The 19,913-nt window shown below is 53.7% G+C and overlaps 5 protein-coding genes across 5 annotated transcripts; 2 read left to right on the plus strand and 3 right to left on the minus strand.

The window, feature by feature from the left end:
• The first annotated feature begins 2,627 nt into the window (after positions 1 to 2,627).
• On the plus strand, positions 2,628 to 5,935 carry CDEST_00380 (Putative tetratricopeptide-like helical domain superfamily). The gene is made up of 2 exons (XM_062916539.1): positions 2,628 to 5,138; positions 5,209 to 5,935. Exons 1-2 carry the CDS (start codon positions 2,793 to 2,795, stop codon positions 5,545 to 5,547), a joined length of 2,685 nt encoding a protein of 894 aa, XP_062772590.1. The 5' UTR covers positions 2,628 to 2,792; the 3' UTR covers positions 5,548 to 5,935.
• CDEST_00381 (Putative auxiliary Activity family 9) lies at positions 5,920 to 6,780 on the minus strand (the record flags this gene model as incomplete). Its single annotated transcript, XM_062916540.1, has 1 exon — positions 5,920 to 6,780. The coding sequence occupies one exon, from the start codon at positions 6,778 to 6,780 to the stop codon at positions 5,920 to 5,922; it is 861 nt and encodes a 286-aa protein (XP_062772591.1).
• A 2,351-nt stretch (positions 6,781 to 9,131) lies between these two features.
• On the minus strand, positions 9,132 to 10,156 carry CDEST_00382 (uncharacterized protein). The gene is made up of 2 exons (XM_062916541.1): positions 9,864 to 10,156; positions 9,132 to 9,808 (listed from the first exon to the last, which is right to left on the minus strand). Exons 1-2 carry the CDS (start codon positions 10,051 to 10,053, stop codon positions 9,321 to 9,323), a joined length of 678 nt encoding a protein of 225 aa, XP_062772592.1. The 5' UTR covers positions 10,054 to 10,156; the 3' UTR covers positions 9,132 to 9,320.
• An 804-nt stretch (positions 10,157 to 10,960) lies between these two features.
• Positions 10,961 to 13,338, minus strand: CDEST_00383 (Putative tannase/feruloyl esterase, alpha/Beta hydrolase). Its single transcript, XM_062916542.1, has 4 exons — positions 12,506 to 13,338; positions 12,025 to 12,434; positions 11,317 to 11,917; positions 10,961 to 11,238 (listed from the first exon to the last, which is right to left on the minus strand). The coding sequence occupies exons 1-4, from the start codon at positions 12,990 to 12,992 to the stop codon at positions 11,009 to 11,011; spliced, it is 1,728 nt and encodes a 575-aa protein (XP_062772593.1). The 5' UTR covers positions 12,993 to 13,338; the 3' UTR covers positions 10,961 to 11,008.
• A 3,846-nt stretch (positions 13,339 to 17,184) lies between these two features.
• CDEST_00384 (uncharacterized protein) lies at positions 17,185 to 19,912 on the plus strand (the record flags this gene model as incomplete). The annotated part of the gene is made up of 6 exons (XM_062916543.1): positions 17,185 to 17,438; positions 17,505 to 18,458; positions 18,520 to 18,903; positions 18,984 to 19,207; positions 19,265 to 19,489; positions 19,583 to 19,912. 6 exons carry the CDS (start codon positions 17,185 to 17,187, stop codon positions 19,762 to 19,764), a joined length of 2,223 nt encoding a protein of 740 aa, XP_062772594.1. The 3' UTR covers positions 19,765 to 19,912.
• Between the last annotated feature and the right edge of the window lies 1 nt (position 19,913).

The raw sequence follows: 19,913 nt of genomic DNA on the forward strand, positions 1-19,913 counted from the left end.
GGAGGGGCGGCTTGTGCATGGATTGGCAGGGCATGGCGCAGCCCAGCCCGGCCAGCAAACCCGACTTCTCGAGAGTCGAATGGGCCACATAATATTCCTATCTCCGGGGGCCACGAGCAACGAAGCGTCAACTGGAGACTGGACCTGACAACAGAAGGTTATTCCTTGTTTGCTCTTCCGAACCATTCCACCCCCCTTCCTCCCTTCCCCCTTTTCTTTCCGATACTTGCTGTGCCTCTGAAGCACATCCTCATATTGCAAGCCAAGGATTGGAAAATAAAAAGCACATATCAAAAAAAACCTGTTCGTCTGACGTCGTGGGGGAGGACTGACTCGTGTATCTTAGAGGCGCCCGCGTCCAACCCTCGTATCCGTTGCCGCTCGACTGATAACGGTCCTGCAGAGAGGCCGCTTGCTGCGATGCGAGCACGCGGCGCGCGACACGGCGAAATGGCAACTGGAAGCGGTCGACCCGACTTGCACGTGTGTCGGTAGGTAAGGGGGTTAGGAGTTGTCCCGCGTCTATTACACGAAGCGATTTGATCAAGATGGGCCCATCCGCGGGGCCTCCGCTTCCCGCCGCCACAGACGGGGGGACAACATAGAGCAATGTTCACCTAACCCATGGCATCACGTAACAGCAAACGCCGATGCCTGTGGTCAGTAGGCATGGGGTAGACGGCGGCGGGTCGAGGCAGCATAAGAAGCAGCACGCGCCAACGAACATCTCGAGTAATTGCAATCGCGGAACGGAAAAAGGCACGACAGCCGGCCCTCTGTGGCGAGATAGATCGGGCCCCGTGCCAAGTCTCGACGCACATGGCATGGCTCGCCCTTCAGCCGGTAGCGCGGGATGTGGTGCGACCGTCTCCGCCAGACAAGGGGGGGTTTCTGGGTTAGTGCGTGGCATCCTGAGCTGGGAGTGTGATGAAGTGGGCGATGGAACTCCGGGGATCGGACAGATGGGATGACGATAGCGGTTTACATACATTTCGGATGGTGATGTATGTGTGTTTGCATTTGTGTGTGTGTGTGTATGAGAGAGAGGGAGAGAGAGGCGAGGGCGAGATATCGGCACCCGGCCGAGACTAGATGGATGCATATGCCTGCGCATGCGCCGGCGGCCTGCCTCTTAGTGGCCGCAACCACTGGACCCACCGCCCGCCGGGCATGTGTGGGTCCGCCCCGAGCCGACCGGCAATGCTGCAAATTGCGGGCGTGCAGCTGCAATAGGTAGTAGCGTATATACGGATACAACAACTGGGCCGTCTCGGATTCGGAGCCTGCTGAATCTTCGCGTTGACAACTGCTCTGTTGTCATCGAAAGGAGAATCGGAGAGCTTCGGAACCTTTTCGACTGTAGTCTCGAAGGAGCCTCGGTCCTCTCGTCCTTCGTCCAACCGACTTGTCGTATTAAAGGAAGAGAGAAGCTGAGAATCGGCACCCGTCCTTCCCCCGGCACCAGAGGAAGCGTCTATTTTTTACTTGGGCAGTCTCATCGTCTCCTGGTTGATGAGCCGCATTCGTTATCGAACACCGGGCGAGTCTCGAGTCTCATCTGCTTCATACAAAGACGTGACTGGTAATCAGGCATCTCATCGCAGAGGTACAACCTGCATCACTTCCCTTACCTTGGACCGTGTCATAGGCTGGCACTTTATGCTTGTCGTCTAAAGCCTTTGTCTGTGTTGAAAAACCCGCATTATTCGATTCAAGAGTTGGTTGGTTTCGTGGATAGAGGAGAACCCATTGCTGTTCGCTTGGTGTCTTTTCAGTTTTGTCAAATATCGCAGCACCCTTCGCCACTCTCCGCCACTTGTCCAGACTCAAGTGGGAGTTAGTGAAACTCTTCATGGTGAGATGGTGCACCTGTTGCGTTCTAGTCCGGATGATTCGTTTAGGCCTGTGTCGCCCTCGTGGCCCCTGCCTTATGCTTTTCACAGTAGGAAATATCTGCATAAACCCCCGGCATCGCAGTTCTGGTAACCTCGACTTTATTTGCCGACATTTGACTACCTAGGGCAATTCCTAGCGTGAGCTCCCGGGCTGGTGATTCTGAGACGATAGAGCAACATCGAGGCGCCTAACTACATGCACTAAATCTTGGGAGCCACTTCTGGACTCGACTCGAACTCAACATTGCTACCAAGGGGTTTTTACGTCCTTTCTTCTTCTCCTTTTTCTCCTAAATCTACATGTGATTCTTTGCAGAGAGTCTATGTAGGTCTGTGACAATTTGCAGCCCGGATTCGAAAACTGGTGGATCATCACCAAGCGGCATTCGTCATCAATACCTATGCTGAGAGGCGTGCCTATTAGTTCGACGCATCTCACAACGTCTCATTGTTATTTGGGATTCAAGTCTTTCAAGCCGCATCATTTATCTTCTCGTATGGGTGAGTTTTGTAGAAAGGCTTGGTGTCTTTGTGGCACCCATTGGACTTCGACACAGTCATCATGTCCTGTGCTTGGTTGTGATAGGCCAACACTGGGGCTCGGTACCACAACCAACAGGCGGGATCATTTCAAGAACCGTCTGCGGTGTAGCGCGAATCCCATATGCAGTCAGCGTGACAATAATGGGTCTTCAAGCCTCGAATCGACGACTGGCGGGCCATCCCCCGCACCGAACGTCGTCAGTATTCATGCTCCTGGCAAAGGCAAGGCCAGCACTTCCACCGTGGCGATCTGAATTCTCTCTATGCGCAGAGTGGCGAACGTAACAGAAACCCTCGTTTGGTGAGTACCATACTGATAAACAATCGACAAGGCGACCCTGCGGACCACCCGGAATGCGCGTTCCTCAGATATTGCTGTCGCGGGTCTTAAGAGGAGTAGCTGCCGCCACAGGGAGTAGGCCAGCCGAGACCGCGCCGATAGAACGTTGGATCTCGTCGATTAGAACCGTCGAAGGTTCTTTGCTGGACTGGAAGGCTGCGACGTCCGGAAGCCTAACAGAAACCGATGGCGAGAAGACAGTCCATCTCGCGAACATGGTTCTTGCCATATGTTACCTCCGCGAAGCAACTCGTAAAAGCCATGACATCTCTCCTGCCGAGCTCAGCCAGTGTTGGGAGGTCGTGAGGGCTGCTATGGGTGTGTTTGGCAAGGATAAATCCCTCGGCGGGTTTCCCGTATCCAGCAGCCTCCAAGGCCTTTCGACTGTCTCGTTGTGCGAGCTGTCTGAAAACGGCAGTTCAGGCGAGCAGTTCCACCTTCACATCGGAATGCCTAGCGGCAGTCGGTTAAGCAGAGGCTTTGATTTGCATTCGAGCTTGTCGCCCGTTCATACGTGGGTTCTTGCAGGAGAAGTTCGGAACGACTCGTATCAAGTCGACTCAGTAACGGACCCAGCAGAGGCTACTCATGCCACGTACACGCTCTTTAGGAGTTCCGCAGAGCCGAAAGGCGACACAAGGACCTCTGTGCCGCTTGAAAAACACATCGTGGTTGAGAAAGCCGGCAAGTTGGTTCGAGCACGAGAAGTTGGGTCTAAAACACACACCAGGAATGCAAGCTACTCCTTGCCAGCGGACGCCTTCCAAACGGTTGAAGTAGACCCAGACACTCTCTTCGCAGCTCTCACCTTCTCCGAAACTTCACGCGGCTCTGCCACGGACACCGTTGTACTGGGCCCCATCGAGGGGAATTTGTCTATCGAATTACCCAGTCCGACAACCCTCGCGCCTCGAGAGCTGGCAGACCTCGTAGAATCCGCTCGCTCCTGGGAGGGGCTGATCGAAGAAGGACGAGAGCACGCGCGGAAAGCGGAATGGGAATATGCGCTGCAGGCCTTCAACAGCGCCCTCAGCCTCTGCGGCCCCGAAAAGTCATTCCCCAACGCAGGCTTCTACAGACACCTTGTCCTTGGCGAGATAGGCAGCGTCAACAGGAGGTTTGGACGCTACGAGTCTGCGAGGAGCTTCTTGGAAGAGGCCATCAACGGACTGAAGCCCTGCATCCAGCGGACCGAGTTTAGCGGCGAGCTTGGGGTCACGTACCGGCACATTGGCCAGCTCGAGAACGCCAGCGATGCCTTCTCCAAGCAGTACGAGGTCGCCAAAGAGCTGGGATCGGCTCGCGAGATGTGTCGCGCCGTCGGCAACATGGGCATGATAAACTACCAGCTGTCCCAAAGAGACGGTAGCGAGACCTTGCTCGACCAGGCAATAGCGCAACTCCAAGAGCGAGTGAGCCTCGCGGAGGATCTGAAAAGGACCGCGTCGTTACAAGCGGGGAACTCGAGCTCGAAGCACTGGTTGCACATCTTTGAGACCTGGAAGACGATCGGGCTCTGCAGACTCTCGATATGTCATTATACCAGAGGAAACGTCGAAAAAGCCATCGTAACCTCGGCAGAGGCCCTCGAGATGACAGCCGGATCGAAAGACGTTACAGTCAAAGCCATGACGAGGTTTTTTCATGGACGAGCGCTTATCAAGGGGGGTAGACAGGAAGAGGCCCTCGCCCTGTTCAACATGCCCGGAACGTGCTCCCCTGCTATCGCGTTTGCCAAGGAGCCGTCGGAGGAGCACCGCGGTTACCTGCAAGAGCTGGTGGATATTGGAGCCGACCTTGACATCGTCGACGAGCAGGGGTACACGGCCCTCGACCACGCTGTGTTCAGCGGCGACGCGATGACGGAAGCGGTCATTCTGAAAGGACTCCGGAAGACATCGGAAGAGAACGTCGCTGAACGGCAAATGGAAGCCAGGCTGCGAAAAGGGTACCGAGAGCTCTTCCAGGAGAAACTTCGTCCCGTCCTCCTGGGGGGCGGCCGGCACGTCCTGTCGAAGCTGAGGAAGGCCTACGCCGAGTCGCTCGAGACGGACGAGACCAAGAAGAGGGCCTTTGACGGGCTGAAGTTCATGTGGTACTCCGACTTCCTCGACTTCAAGAGGCTTCCACGTTCGGACGACGGGTTGGTGCGCGAGTTCGACTCCAGCTGGACTGTCGAGAGTGCTGCTCGCGCTGCCGAGAAGGTTGTCTTCATCTCGTATCGGTGGATCAACAAGATGCCAGGGGCCAAGTCCCCCGATGACGACCATCACACACAATACCGTCGCATGATCAACGCGATTGACGAGTACCTCCGACTCACTCCTTCAGTGCACAAGGACAAGCTTGGGATCTGGATGGTAAGTTCGAGATCCCGCCAAATGCATGGACTATCGATGAGACAAGGGAGGCTTACTCACGGCGGCACAGGACCACGCTTGCGTCAACCAGGATGACCCCAACGCGGGCGTGTCGGCGCTGCCCATGATCATCGCGCAGTGCGACGCCATGATCAGCCTCGTCGATGAGGACTACTACGATCGCGGGTGGTGCGCGGTCGAGGTCATGATGGCCGAGACGCTGCGGTCTTCGTACAGCATCCACCAGTGGTACGAGCACGTCTTGCAGCCCGGAGGTTCCAGGGTTCAAGGTGTCCTGAGAGAGGCGCCGGATCGTCCGATTGGGATGATGAAGGACAAGCGCCTCACGTTCGAGACGGACCGGCCCAAGGTTCTTTTCCTCGAGAGGCAGAGCAAGCTCCTGAGATGAAGCAACGCAGAATCAGGGTGGCTTCGCCCCAAGATAGAAGGTACTGCTGCTTTGACTGGGATTCATGAAGCCTGGAAATCACGGTTTCACATGTCACGACGACTCGGCGCGGTGAGCGAGGAGGTCAACACTCTCGTTATTTGCATCCGCCGTTGCCAGCAGCGAACTATGTACATAAGAATAACACAAGCCAACTCTGGAAAAATCTCCAAGGTAGAGACTTGTTGAAGAGAACATGTTTGATCCATCATCGCTCTTGGTCCCGGGCTGTGCCCAACAGATACATCACACCATCTGGTGAGATGATGCCTGCCTGTTGAACGACAAGGACAAGGTAGCAGCACCCGGTCGCAAGCCGGACATGAGGATCATTTAGCAGTTCGGAGTACCGGACGCCTCGGGAACAGCAGCCTTGGACGACCCCGCGGACGAGGCGGAGCTGCCGCCGGCAACAGTGGTAGACTTGTCACCGGAAGAACCGCTGGCGCTGCCGCGAATGGTGCCGCCAGGGATGACATCGGGGCCGGGAGCTTTGTCGTACGAGGTCGAGCGGCCCCAGACGCTGAAGTTGACGGGGCCGTCGGCCTGCTTGTAAACACCGGGGATCTTGACGCCGGTGCCGGGCATGCTGGTGGCCGAGTTTCCGGCGACCTCGACCTGGGCGCAGGCGTAGTAGAACTCGGCCTGGCCGTCGTGGGCGCCGTGCAGACCGATGTGCTCGCCGCGGACGAGGTACTGGCCGTTGGGGACCGTCGCGGGCACGATGAAGGAGACGTTGTCCTCGCCGTAGCTGCACCAGGCCTTGGAGCGGAGGGATTCCGGGTTGCCGGCGGTGCAGAGCAGGGACTGGTGGACCTTGTACCAGGTCCCGGTGCCCTTGTCGGAGGCGGCGTTGCTCACGGGGCTCATGTAGAACTGGGTGGGGCCGGGGTGGAGCATGCCGGTGCCGCCGAAGGCCTGCTTGAGACCGACCTTGTCGCCGGCCTTGACGGTGATCACCTTGGGGGCGGCCGTCGCGCCCTTGTTGCAGGAGAAGTCGGCGTCGTTGGGCGTGATGGAGCCCGAGGGCGTGTTCTTGAACTTGGTGGGCATGTAGCCGTTCTGGTGCTTCCGCACATAGGTGTTGTCGCCGCCCTGGAGAGCGCCGTTGAGGACGAGCTTGTCAAAGGTGTAGTGGGCGGAGGCCGAGGACGCCAGGCCGAGGACGGCGGAGAGAACGTAAGTTGCCTTCATGGTTGCGGTGGGAAAAGTGAAGAGGTGAAAAAAGAATGGAACGACGTCGAGTCGGTTTTGTAAAAAAGAATGAACGAGAGTGAGAGTGAGAGAAAGAAACAAGTGAAAGGAGCTTGATGCTGCGTTGACCTGGCTGGATACTGAATTCGAGAAGAGGTTCCCATCGCGGTTTTTATATCCAGTTGACGTGGTCCGCCTTCGCTGCACCAACTCAACTGGTCTATACTCGCTAGTCCGTGTATCTTTCGGGAAGTGAGGGCCACACGCATGCTGGTGGAACCTTTGACCGAACAGAGTAGATGTCCCCCTCCCCCATCCCTGAAGTGTTCGAGGTAAAGTGCCAATGAATTCCGAGGCATTCGCAAAGGAAAAAAACAGGCCCAGCGTCAAACTGCGTAATAGTCCCGACATTATAGGCTGTCACCAGGGGGAAACGATCGCCCCGGCGCTACGGTAAAGCATAAGCTAGCCTCGACGGGACATCGTTTGTGGAGAAGAGCGAGGGGAGGGGAGGCCCGGGAGACGCCTTCACCCCAGCGAACGCCTCTTCCAGACCTCCATACCAGGGATCGGAACACACCAGTTGGAGCCGCGGGAGATGACCGACGGATCGTGGTGAATAGGGGTGCATGGGGGGAGCAGAAACGCAGTCACTGACTGGACGGCTCACTTCGAGGATATTAGCTAGCTGTGAGCTGCTCCCAGATAAGAAACAGCAAGAACAGATAGACCACATCCCCGCTCGTCTGGTAAAAATTCTCTATGGTTGTGATCAAGATCAAATATCATGGATCATGTGTGGTTTAACTCGAGGTTGGATAGACGTAGAGCTGTTTTCAGGTCTCGTTACCTGAAGATCATCCACCGCCCAGACGCCAGTCCGTCAAATATAAAGTTAATATAGCCAGAGATACTGTCTTCCACGTGGTGGGTGTTAGAAAGACAAGACAAATCAATAAACTTGCCTCTTAGCCTCTTAGTGTATCCTTGAAACGGCGCAGGTAGAGCGGCGATGGCCAACGGGTTAATGATCCGCATCCTACCCCACACAGTTTGTACGGACGCGAACCCGAAGAGACTGGGGGGCCTTGTGACGAAGTAGCTTTTTTTGGTTCGTCCCAACTTCTGCCGTTACTGCCTAGGTATCTCGACCATCACATACTGCTGTTTCGGGGCGGCAATGAGCCCAACATCGCCATGTGTTATTAGAAAGACGGAATCGCACAGCGTGATGTATTGAGCTTTTTGTGTGCATGAAGAGATGTGAAATCGGGTTCGAATACTCAGATTGCTAGGGGCTTGTGGCGTTCTCCCACAAGAGGCTTGTCGTCCGGAGAAAAGCCACTCCCTATGCTCTAGTCAGTTAGGGTCATTCACGCCAAACAGTGCGTGCGAGACCCTCGCCTCTCTACGCCAATCCGGAAACCGGCCGAGTCATCCTTTTCGATGCCAAGCCCCCAACAAAAACAGTTAGCCCACCGTCATACAATACATAAAGAGAGAAAGAGAGAGAGAGAGAGAGAGATAACAGACGCGATCTCGTTCGAAGACGGCAGGGGTATTACTGTCGAGACGTACAAAGCCTTGGCAATTATCCCTCTTGGGCAATGGCATCAACTCCTTAATCACGAGCAGGGCGAGACGCAGCAGTGCAGTAGAGTCGCTCCGGGGGCGGTTAAGCATAATACGTAAGAGGCCAAGTAAAAAGTTCCATCGCGAGTTGCGAACGGCTCGGAAAGTTCGTAAGAGGAGGTTGGAAAAGCCCCGAGGCAGGGGTTCGGCCTGACCCGCTCTCTCTTTGAAACATGCGGCTGCAACGAGAAGCTTGCCTAGCCCAGCCTGCAACATGGGGGTTATGTACCGATTTGGGCTACGGGTTCTACTTGATGATATCAAGGTTGGATTAACTGGTCGAGGTAGGTTGAACAAGTGAAAGCCACCCAATGAAATGACACCCCCAAGTGAAGCTTTCATTTGTTCAAAACTTGTGGAAAGTGGCGTAAACGCTACTCTGTTTGCTCCGCCAGACCATGCTGCCCAAGGGGAATCACTTCACCCAACTGCTTACTCAGTTATTACTGGTTTGACCCTTTGGGTGATGACAAGCAGGCCCTTACTAGCTCCTTTTCAACAAGCTGCTTTAGGCCTTTAAGCAGCCTGTCACCTTGACAGTCCTCCAAGACTGTCCACATTTGGACCTGCGTATGCCTAGTCCATTAAACCCTTCTCTGGGTCCCTCTTGCATACAGTAATATCGTTTATCCACGCCTGATTCAACATCCTCTGCGCACAGAAGTGTCTTGTTTATCTGTTCTGGGGCGACTTGGTCTGGTATTATATTATCATTGTTTTAAGTTCGTTTAGCTGAGACTATGCTAAGAGAGTGTTGACTTGGATGCAGATATGAGGGCTTGTTGTCCCCCTTAGCCCCCGTGAAGATAGGTTCTCATGGGATCGTCCCTTATCTCTGGCTATGATGTCCTGCCTGAATTTGCAGCCTATCTATCCGAGTACGCAGTGTGTGTTTGCAGACTGCTGCGCTACTTGGATGATGCTCTGGGGCTACCGGGCTGACCGGGACCGGCTAACTGTGCATGTAGGAGCGCTTGTCGCATCGCAGCCTTCTTCTTGGGGTCATCTTTCGGTTTCTTCAACTCAGTCCGCGCTTTGGCAATAGAATACCAGCGGCGGATTGCTTTGGTGCGGGGCTCATCGGGCTCATCGGGCTTGAGGACCTTGTGGACCGTGGTTAGATTGCCCCTGAACCAGTACACAGCTCCGTTGTTGCTCAACCCGAGGGGAACTAGGGAGTTCTCGTTGATGATCAACCCTCCCGCTTCTGAAGCCTCACGCAGCACGCAGTCTGCGAAGGAACTGTCTGATGTCGAATTATACTCGCTGTGAGGTAGAACGTAGCCTACCGACTCAAACTCGTCGTCCTCTGCGGGGACCAACCAGATGTCACCATCTGGATCGTAGGGGACGACGCCACAACCAATTTGATTGCTGCCAACACTGCCAAGATATACTGAAAGCATAGGCGTTAGAAGTTTGCCCACTTTTCATGAAACTTGGATGCTTACCTGCGCCATCGTTGTCACGGCCTTTAGTAGCATTAGGAGGTAAGCCCCAAGGATCGATCTTGCCAAAAGCCTTCCATTCTATCTCATCCCCAGGCAGAAGATATTCGGAGTGGTTTTGTGCCTGGACGGCGATGAGACTGAACATGCCCCAAAGCGCGAGGATGCACACAGTTCGCACCGAGCGATGCATTTTGCGCTATGATTCAAAAGATGTTGAATAGGATGTGACCTTACAATCTGGTAAAAAGATCTTAGACAATATACTATGCCGATGTCGTGGCGCGAAAAGCACTTGGAGATGTGCAAAAAACGATTGCAACGCTTCTACGGTGGTGATGGTTTTATAATAGTTTCTACGTTGGCAAACAAACATTGCCTTGCAGCTTTCCGTTCATTCCCTTTGGCTTGAACTAAATCTTACACCAAATTGTTGCCGTAATTGGGATGCTATTTTAATGCTTCTCTTGGAATAGATGTTCATTGCAAGCCAGCAACAAACAGCCCGGATGTCGGCGCGCGGCGACCCCACGCATGAACTGGAATTCCCGGGCCCGGCGTGTCCGGCTGGCATTTGCCAGCCATTGCGGGCGCAAGGGCCAGCATAGCGTCCGTTCCCCCTATTGCGACTTGACGCTGTCTCCACCTTGGATCTACGGATATTCCGCAGTTCATCTACGCAGAGTTATTCACTAATTCAGACCATTAACTGTCAAACTAATAGGGGCCCTTGGGGAATTCTGGGGTGCTTGGGGTCAAGCATAGTTTGTACGGATGGTGCTCATACCCAACCGAGTATCCGAAGACACCTTGGAGAGTTCAGTAGCAGACAAACTCACCAGGATCCCAAGACACTGCTCCTTGTTCCCTTCACACAACACGATAGCTACAGTTGAATCCTTCTGATCAAAGGTACATTCTGAATTGGCCCAGTTTTTCTTTGCCAATGCTAGAGGAAGACTGAGTGACAAGTCTAAACAATGGGATTGGGGGAGCTTCGTTCACCTGATGTACATCATCGTCCCCCGAGGGCGACCAGTATTCTAAGCTGACGCAGAGTGCAGCATGTGGAGCCCACTCATTTGAACGCACGGGGAGGTTGCTGCGTAGCTGAGAACTTATGTCGTATTATAGTTTGAACTAAACGTCTAATCTGAGCAGACGTAAGCATCCGAATCATCCGCATTAACCCCAATGTACTTCGCCGTACGAGGCCACGAGCAGATCTTCCTGGTCGTCTTGCTTCCATCCGCGGGGTCAACTCCGAGTAGATGCGCGGGAGCTCGTCCGTCCTCAACCCAGTCGACGAGGGCTTCCAGAGAGTTTTGCTTCGAGGGAACCTGGGGATAGGTTGCCGCGCCGCCACAGTGTCCACCACCTTTGAAAAGTCACTTTTGTCAGTCTCTTGCATCCATCGAGCCCATGCGAGAATCTGCTGGCGAGAGAGACAACCTACCAGGGATCATGAACAATGACAACCAATCTTGTCGCTCGCCGCCCGTCACGCGAGAAACCTCGTCCAAGTGATCGATGGGCCACGTCGCCGCGTTGAACGGATCAGCCCAGCCCTGGGTAACTAAAAGTTTCCCTCCATTCATCTTGAAGGACGTGAGGTTGGGACTGATGGCGTCAATCAAGCTGCCCACCTTCTCGTCCAACGCGTCCACATCGGCCGCCCAGTCAAAGGCGGTGCCGTTGTAGCTCAAGTCGTCGAAAACCATGTTCTGGAGAAGAGGGAGGGAGAATGAAAAGGAGAGACGGCCTTGCTGAACCATCCACTCCGACTCGCTGCCCAGATCAAAGCCCGGATAGAGGCTGACATTGGTCTTTGAGTGTCGAGGACCAGCATATATCTCCTTGGCTGCGGCGACTTGTCCTGGCGTGAGGCAAGTCGACGTGTTGGAGGTGGGGTCCTCGCACGCCAGGCCGTCGAGGTCAAAGTCGCAGGCTAGCGGATTCTCGAGAACCCGGTCCTCGACGCCGTCCAAAAGGTCGCACTCGTCTAGAACTGCGTTCCTGATGAGATCTAGTGACTCTTGCGGCAGGAATGCCGACCCCTCTGACGTGTTAGCTAGCCAGCATGCGAACTCTGAAGGAACAAGTAATTGAGCGAATCTCATGGAACGCAAAGTAGAGGACGCGGATAGAAAGCCCCCCAACTTACAATTGTGACTTGCTGGTTCCAGAGGAACGACAGGGCGAGATGAGAGTACCAGTTCCCGGGGCACCCCGCCGCTATACCGTCAAACAGCTCGGGGTGGAACTCGGCCAAGGCGAAGCCCTGGGCGCCTCCGGTAGAGCAACCCTTGTAGTAAGTGCGGCGGGGTGCCCTCTGGTAGTAGGCGCCCGTGATGCCTTTCGCCGGGGGAGTGAAGAGCGCGACTGAGTCTCGGATCCACGCGAGGACCTGGTTGCGGTCGTGGAGATAGGGCAGATGGACGCCGCCGGGGTAAGCATCGCCGTCGTTGTTGTCCGAGGCCCGGTGACCGGCGTCGCCGCCCGCGGTCGCAAAGCCCTTGTTGACGTTCTCCACCATGGCTGCGTAGTCGATGCGGCCGGCCATGCCCCCGTTGCCTTGCGACAAGTCTGGTCAACTCTAGGTCTTGACTTTTTGAAGGAATGCAGTAAGAAGGCGAATGACTCACCGACTGCCAGGAATCTGTCGTTGTACGAATCCGCCTCGGGAAGCCATACTTCAAACAAGACGGTGTTGTCCTCTGGATACGACACGCTTCCGTTCACACGACAGAAGGCGACCGAGTTGAATGTTCCAGACACGTTCAGGGAGTTGGCTGGTATCAAGGCTGTTGCGATAGTTCCGAGGGCCGGGTTCGCCAGGTCTGGCAGCCTGTCGCAACTAGTATTGGTGCTTGGAGACCCAAAGCTTCGGGTTGGCAACAGCCATAACGCTAGGGCCAGTGTGGATAACATGATGCAGCTGATGCGGCTTAGAAATTGTTTATGGCTCCATTCACAATGTTCTTGCCGTACAGGAGATTCGACTCCCTTCATATACACCACCTTGGACTCGGCAATGACTAGCAGAGGAGTGTCTGTGGAGTGGCCGAAGCCCATTGCCGGTACCGTCTTCCCCTCAATCGCAGTCATCTCCTCTCCAAACATGCTGGACATGGAGCCTGGGATCTCTACGGCCCTCGGCGCCGAAGCCAGCCGAGGGGGTTTAACGATCGTGTGAGCGAGCGGTCACCGCGACACCGCAGGAGGGGAATCTGACGATGAGCCAGTCAAAGTCGCCGTTGCCTACCCCACGGGGAGAGACCCTGCAGCCGTTGAGGGTCGCAGCGAGACGCAGATCGGCCGTCCCTCGGTCGACGGCGCCGATGTCCAGCAATGTGGGGGGGCTAAGGCCGTGATCGGTGAGGGGCCAGGCTAGTTCGAATTGAGGGCAGAGAATTAAAAGAATACAACACAAACACATGTATTTGTATTCGATGTCGAACTGGCGATAGCCTCACTTTTGCCGTATTCGTGGGACTATGGGGAAGGAAGGAGTAAACAACAAGGGAGCTTGGCGCAGGCCCGAGAAGTAGGTGAGTGGCCCAGAGTGGGGCTGTCCACCTTAACTCCGATCTGCCATTTTGGCAGCGCCGATTCCTGCAAACCAACATATACAACACAAATACATGTATTTGTATTCTATTTTTACCTCTCTACAATACATATATTGTATATTGTGCGTTTGAAGAATCAGATACAATAGAAATGCAAATACACATGTTGCATTATGTATTTGTGTATCATGTATTTGTGTATTATGAATATATTAATAAAATACAAAACAAGTTTCCTACTATTCAACAATCTTTTCCCGAAGGTAGAGATAGTATGTATAACAGTTCCAATCTTCATCAAATTTATCTCTTGCCGTCTTTGTCCATTTTTGACCTAAAGGTAGTTTAGTACCAGTGTATAGTTTATAGAATTGGAATGGCCCTTGACCAACATACCTCGAGTAAGAATATCACTCCAGTCTGCCTTTTCTGCAGTTGTTGGGCCCCCATAGCCATACATCAGTCTAGGGAAGGATTTAGATGTAAGTGCACTCTAGCCATGCAAAATCTAGCGTAGTGAAAGAAATACTTACTTCTGTCCCTCAACAAGTCTCCATCTGCGTCTCGACTGATACCAGGCGACTTTTTGATACGTAACATCATTATCTTCTGACGATGGCCTTCTGATATTCGCTCTCGCGTGCAGATACCACGCCTCGAAATCATTCCCTGAATCAGAAACTTGGCCAAGAACAAGTCCGACATGTTAGCAGCCCAATGTATCAAGAACATATTGGCCTGCAGTCGGGCCATTTCCAGGTGGTGCTACGTCGCAGTTCAGAAAGAAGTAATATTCGCCTGGGATAATCTGTGTAGGTACAGCAGCTTGTGCAGCTTTGTACCTTTCGGTTTCATCGCGGGGTAGCAGCTTTACACCATGGGGCAGTCGTGAAGTGTTGTTGTCAAGATTGGGTGTCTTTGGGTTTGTATCCGATAATAATTGGAGCCTGGAGACAAGTTCGGAAGAGCAATGCAAGCCGCAATAGCCCCCAAAAGAAGAGGGTACAGGCATCTCATGACAATATTCGGGGATCAAAGGTGAGGGCTTAGAGGTACAGCGTAAGCTAGCAGGAGCAAATGTTGAGATCAAATACCTACAGCAGGTAGGATCTCTCTTAAGTATTGGGGGAGTACTAAACAAGTAGATCAAAAAATAAGATTTCTTAACCTTACCTGCAGGTAAATTGATATTAACACTGAGGTCTTTTAATTTTTATCCCTTGCAGTAATGTGTACTTATAATTACGGTCACTCCGGAATGACTTAACGCATAATAGATATTAGAGTAGAAAATCTATCTATATATTACAAAAACCTAATCTAGCAGGTCTAGAATCCTACTACGAGAACGTTTCTAATATTCTACTTACCTTCGGACTTTGCAGCCGACTTCAGCCAAGTTCCCCGGTATATCCAGTCCCGTAAGTAACTGTTGGTTTCACAGGTCACTCAAGTGATAACGAACGGTCTCAATAGGTGAGTATATTCGTGGACTCGCAGGGTGTGTAGAAAAGAGGATCTAACGTGAAGGGCAGCAATCGACGAAGGCCGTGATATGGCTGGCCAGACGGACCGGACCTACCCTGACGCGGATAGATCCGTGTGATATGATTGGCCCAGCCAAGCCATCATCTCCACTTTTCCCTCGATAATCCGCTCGGCGTCACAGAATGCGTATATTGAGTGTGTTGTGTGTGTAACTACTTTACTCTCGTGTGCTGCGGCCGCACTCTCTGCCGCCCGACTAGGCCTTCGGAAGCCCCTTTTGTAGGCGCCTTAGGCCACCACGAAGCCCAACTGCCCGGGACGAAGCCCGCAGCAGGCCCTTCGTTGCCGCCGAGCGTAGCGAACTTGCTTCAAGGTCCAGCATTAGGAGTTGTCTCGGGACATCCCCGCGTTATCCCAGAATGTCGCCGTGTAATCCCTGGACGTTCCTGTGACAAATTGCTGCTTTCATATTTAGGTCTACCTGTGCTCAGAACCTTTCATTGGCAGGAAGCTACCTACGACTTATCGCCGACGACGGCTACAAGAAACCGTCCATGTAAGGATTATGAACCTCGATTCCTCCTATCACCGAAGCAGTGGATCCACATGACACTGTCAACAGCGCTGATCTTGGAAGTGGCGTTGATCAGGCATCGGACTCGGTCTTCTCCACGATCGCGCCAAGCATCGCCACGTTATCCAGCGCCATTCCCATCATCGTGCAAATTTGTGGTCCATGGATGGTACCTACTCTGCTGAACTGGGCTATTCTCTACAGCATAGTTATGGGGCGGTTTGCAACAGTCATGTCTCGAGTGTACGCCAGGTGGTTGAAATCACATAACTTTAACAGACGTTATAACTAGGACAGCATTGGCGGCTGGAAGATCCTAGCAAACCCCAACCAGATTGAGACTCAGGTCTCTGTTGGTAGAGAATGCGCTCGCTCATTTAATAAACTTTTGGGCGTACTTGATTTCATGGTTCACGAACGAGGCCCTTTGTGAGGTGCTCCTTCTTTTCACTTTCTTTCTTGGAGTCTTTTTTGCCATTAGTCGAGTATTCCATGGCAGTGCTACAGGAGGAGACTTCTTCACCCACATAACATGCTGGGGGCTACTTATGGCTCTGATTCGGTTGGTGAAAGACGAAATGAAGACATTTTTGGAGAAGCTCCATGAAACCGCCTGTCTAAGGCGGATTCTGGAAATGGAACCATGTATCAAGAAGGAGAAGGCCCTAAGGCTGCGGCAAGGCGAGATGACGTTCGAAAACGTTGAATTCTACTATGACAACAAGATTGTATTCAAAGGCTTTAACCACACGTTTGCCGCGGGGACTATGACTGCTCTAGTTGGGCCCTCTGGATGTGGAAATCGGGTTCGACCAACGCGCCGGCCGCAGATTGTATTTGACTAGTGTCACTTGATTGGCTACCTTGAGGCGCTTCGCCGACCATGGGTACTGCCAACTGGCTTCCCTGAACGCTTGTCTACCTAGGTACTGCGCGGTTCATTAGCGATGAACATGGTTTAAGAGGGGCAGAGCTGACCCGTTTCAATCACGACTGAGGCGCTTCAACACAATGCTGTTACATTGATTTATGAAACACATGAGTTGGGATTATGCAGATTTCTAGAAGAGAATTACGAGCTTGTGTCAGACGCTACTCACTGCTTTAAAGACTAGGTTGCACCGCTGTGTCTGACCCCGATGTCTCCTAAGGCGCTTGCGCGCTTGCACTGTAGCAAGCTCAGTAATTTTCCTAGTTACACACATCCAACTACGCACACAATTAACCTATCATACTTTCCACATCTATAGCCTGTAGAAGCATGGTTCCCTGCATCAAGATGGAAATGTTGTGTTGACGTTCCTCTCTGTGCAGGGTTGTTTACCAGCTTAGCGGAACTGACTCGAGTCGCGCGTCATTACCAATGACGTCTTGTTGGCTCCACTGCGCGGCTTTCCGTGGTCTCTTCGTCTTTGAGTGACTGCATGAACGAAGCGAACTGCCGGTGAGCGTTCGTGCATGTCACAGAGAAGAGGTAGCCAGGGAACTTTATAGAGTAGAGAGTTTGGATGAGCGAGGTTTTCGGTTGAAAAGAAAAAGAAGAAAAATTAAAGCAACGGGAATACAAGCTAGCGATGTCAGTTCATGACCCTCAACGGAACGGAACTCGGATCACAGGCACAGACAAAAATTGGAACCCCGGCTCCGGGTGTGCGGCATGGGTCTGGTCTGCTGATCTCATCCTCCCGTCATGCAACCACCCACCCACCCCAGATTCTGCGGCCTCGTTGTTCCCAGTCTGCCAAGCACGAAACCAACCATGTCGTCGGCGCCCGTGTTTGTGCCGCCTAGGAAGCGTAGAAAGACGCAGCTCGCCTGTAACCCGTGCCGCGCCCGCAAGTCTGGCTGCGACGGGGCGCGTCCGGTGTGCTCTCCGTGCCGGTCCAAGGGCTGGCAGCAGCAGTGCACGTATCAAGAATCGGTCTTGCACGCGTCGTCCAGACCGTGGGTGTCCCTGTCCCTGTTCTTGCTAACTGTTTGCCAGGCTAGAGATGTTGACGTAGCTTCCAGATCAATATCGGAGCTTCAACGGAGATTGGAGCGCCTCGAGGGCTCACCTGCGCCTCAAGCTACCATTCAATCCAAGAGCACTTTGACGGTGCCAGGTCCGGATGGTTCAGAGACCGTCCGTGACCCGCCGCCGGCTCGCACCGGAGTCGTAGGCAGCGTTGATCCGAGGGATATTGGGCCAATCCGACAACAGGCCGAGAATGCTCCAAGAAACACATCCCAGCTGAACGGCTCACCGTCTCACACGGACGATGAAACCATTTACGGTCTGTCATCAAACATTTCGTTCCTCCGACAAGTGACGCAGGTCGCCGACCCGAAGAAATCTGCCAGCAAAAGCCCAAATGAACCCAACGACGAAGCAGAGGAGGGGGCCTCTACCGTCCTCGGCTTCTCCGCGATACAGCCGAAAAGCCCCGATCCTTTACCGGGACCCGTAATGCTGCCGGAACGATGGCTCGCCGACAGCTTGATCCAGTCCTTCATGGAGTTTGTCCACCCAGTCTTCCCGATCCTCCACCGCCCGTCCTTCGCCTCCTCATACGAGGCCCTGTGGCAGCCGGCCAGAGACCGCGACCCCAAGCGAGAGTTGAAAGATGTGCTTTTCAACGCAACTTTGAGCATAGTTCTGGCCCTGGGATCCCAACGGACAGATCAGGTGTCGGTAGTGGAGCAGGTTCGCCTGGCGGACAAGTTCTATATGCAGTCCGTGAGGCTCGTCTCGGTCGACACGCTGGACCATTCGTCGCTGCAGGTCGTGCAGCTGCTACTGCTGAGAGGACTCTATCTGCACTACACGCAGTACGCGGATCGATGCTGGAATACCGTGGGCGTGGCTTTGCGAGTCGCACAGGGTCTTGGGCTGCATGCGCAGAGTGACAAGGCCACCGGGGAGAACCAGCTCAAGAGGGAGATGAGAAGGCGAGTCTGGCACTGTTGTTTGACTCTGGACCGGTATGCCCCTCTTAATGAAAGATGCAACTCTCAAAGATTGATGCCAATCGGACCATTGTAGCCTTACAGCAACCACATTTGGGAGGCCTGTTCTCCTCTCTCGTCAATATTCCGTCCCGACGCCAGCGACGATAGATGACGAGCACCTGGCGGAGACGACCGCAGGCGTGCAGCCGTCTGACAGACCATCGTACCTGGCCTTTTTCGTTCGCTCCTTGGGATTGTTCGATGTCCTGAACGAGATTCTGGCCAAGTTTTACTCCGACGGCGACTATGCGCTGGAGCGAAGAGCCGAGTATCTCAACGATGTCCTCCAGCTCTCGTCGAAGTTGGATGATCTGAGTGCCTCTATGCCCGACTATTTGAGAGAAGACGCAGACCTCTCGCATCTTGACGAAGAGATCAGTAGCTGCCTGCAGATGCAGGCGAACATCATCAAGTCCAGGTGCAGTAAACCCGGACGCCCCGATCCGGCTTGTAGACTTCTGCCGGGTTCGATGCTGACGACGCTCGCCACATGAGTAGGGTTCTCTGGATCAGACTTCTGCTTCTGCGCCCGTTGCTTCTCGCCGAAGCACGAAAAGGAAACCGCTCGAGATTGGCTGCTGTTCCTGGCTCATCGAACCTCGGAGAAAGCCTCGGCCACGCCGCTAACATGCTCTGCGTCGCAACGGCCCACAGCGTGCTCCAGGAGCTGTACGAGAAGCTGGGTAGTGCCAGGCAGAACTCCCCGTGGCATGTGCTGCTTTGTAAGTCGACGATGTGTGCTTGTTTCATCATGCGTGCTGCTAACAAAACGCGGCCAGTCACGTTCGCCGCGGCCTCGACGTTGGTTGTGGCTACGCTGTGTCCCGACCTCGGGGTCGACTTCGACACGGAGCCGACGAGGACGTCGTGGGATCGGGCCCTGCACATATTCGAATTTCACAAGAGGCACGTCAGCTCCGCAGAGAGGGGCATCGAGGTTTTGCAGAAGTTCCGCGAGTCGGTTGCCGCTGTTTCGCGACAGGAGGCGCCGAGCGGCCCAGCAGGTATGATGACCCGGGGCAGTAGCTCAGAGCAAGCCACAATAAGGAAGAAAAAGAAGAAAAGAGCCATGAAGATGAGACTGACAGTCAATGAAGAAGCCAACCATGTCACCCACCCTGAACAGGGCGATCTCCTCATGCCGTTCGGATCTGTCCCTGGCTTGAGCCAGACGCCCGTGGCGCAGGACTTTGGCGATTTCCTAAGCTCGGATTTGCTCAACGAAAGCTGGTTCAACACACAGGGCATAGACTTTAGCAACTGGGCACTCTTCCCATGATAACACCGAGTAATGTATGCACAAATCAGTGGGAGGTACTCGGATGACAGATATAACCAAAACCAAACGTTCAATTTCTTACTTCATGCTACATAACACGTTGCCATATCACTAAGTAAGAACATAAACACACACACACACACCCCGCG

Source organism: Colletotrichum destructivum, chromosome 1 (genome assembly GCF_034447905.1).
Source record: "Colletotrichum destructivum chromosome 1, complete sequence".
Lineage (NCBI taxonomy): Eukaryota > Fungi > Ascomycota > Sordariomycetes > Glomerellales > Glomerellaceae > Colletotrichum > Colletotrichum destructivum.

Coding starts and splice junctions, on each gene's coding strand:
- CDEST_00383 (XM_062916542.1), bottom strand. CDS start 12,992: ATGTCCAGCATGTTTGGAGAGGAGATGACTGCGATTGAGGGGAAGACG. Junction 12,435..12,505: donor CGACAGATTCCTGGCAGTCG/GTGAGTCATTCG, acceptor ACTTGTCGCAAG/GCAACGGGGGCATGGCCGGC. Junction 11,239..11,316: donor GTCATTGTTCATGATCCCTG/GTAGGTTGTCTC, acceptor GACTTTTCAAAG/GTGGTGGACACTGTGGCGGC.
- CDEST_00380 (XM_062916539.1), top strand. CDS start 2,793: ATGCGCGTTCCTCAGATATTGCTGTCGCGGGTCTTAAGAGGAGTAGCT. Junction 5,139..5,208: donor ACAAGCTTGGGATCTGGATG/GTAAGTTCGAGA, acceptor ACGGCGGCACAG/GACCACGCTTGCGTCAACCA.
- CDEST_00382 (XM_062916541.1), bottom strand. CDS start 10,053: ATGCATCGCTCGGTGCGAACTGTGTGCATCCTCGCGCTTTGGGGCATG. Junction 9,809..9,863: donor CCGTGACAACGATGGCGCAG/GTAAGCATCCAA, acceptor CTATGCTTTCAG/TATATCTTGGCAGTGTTGGC.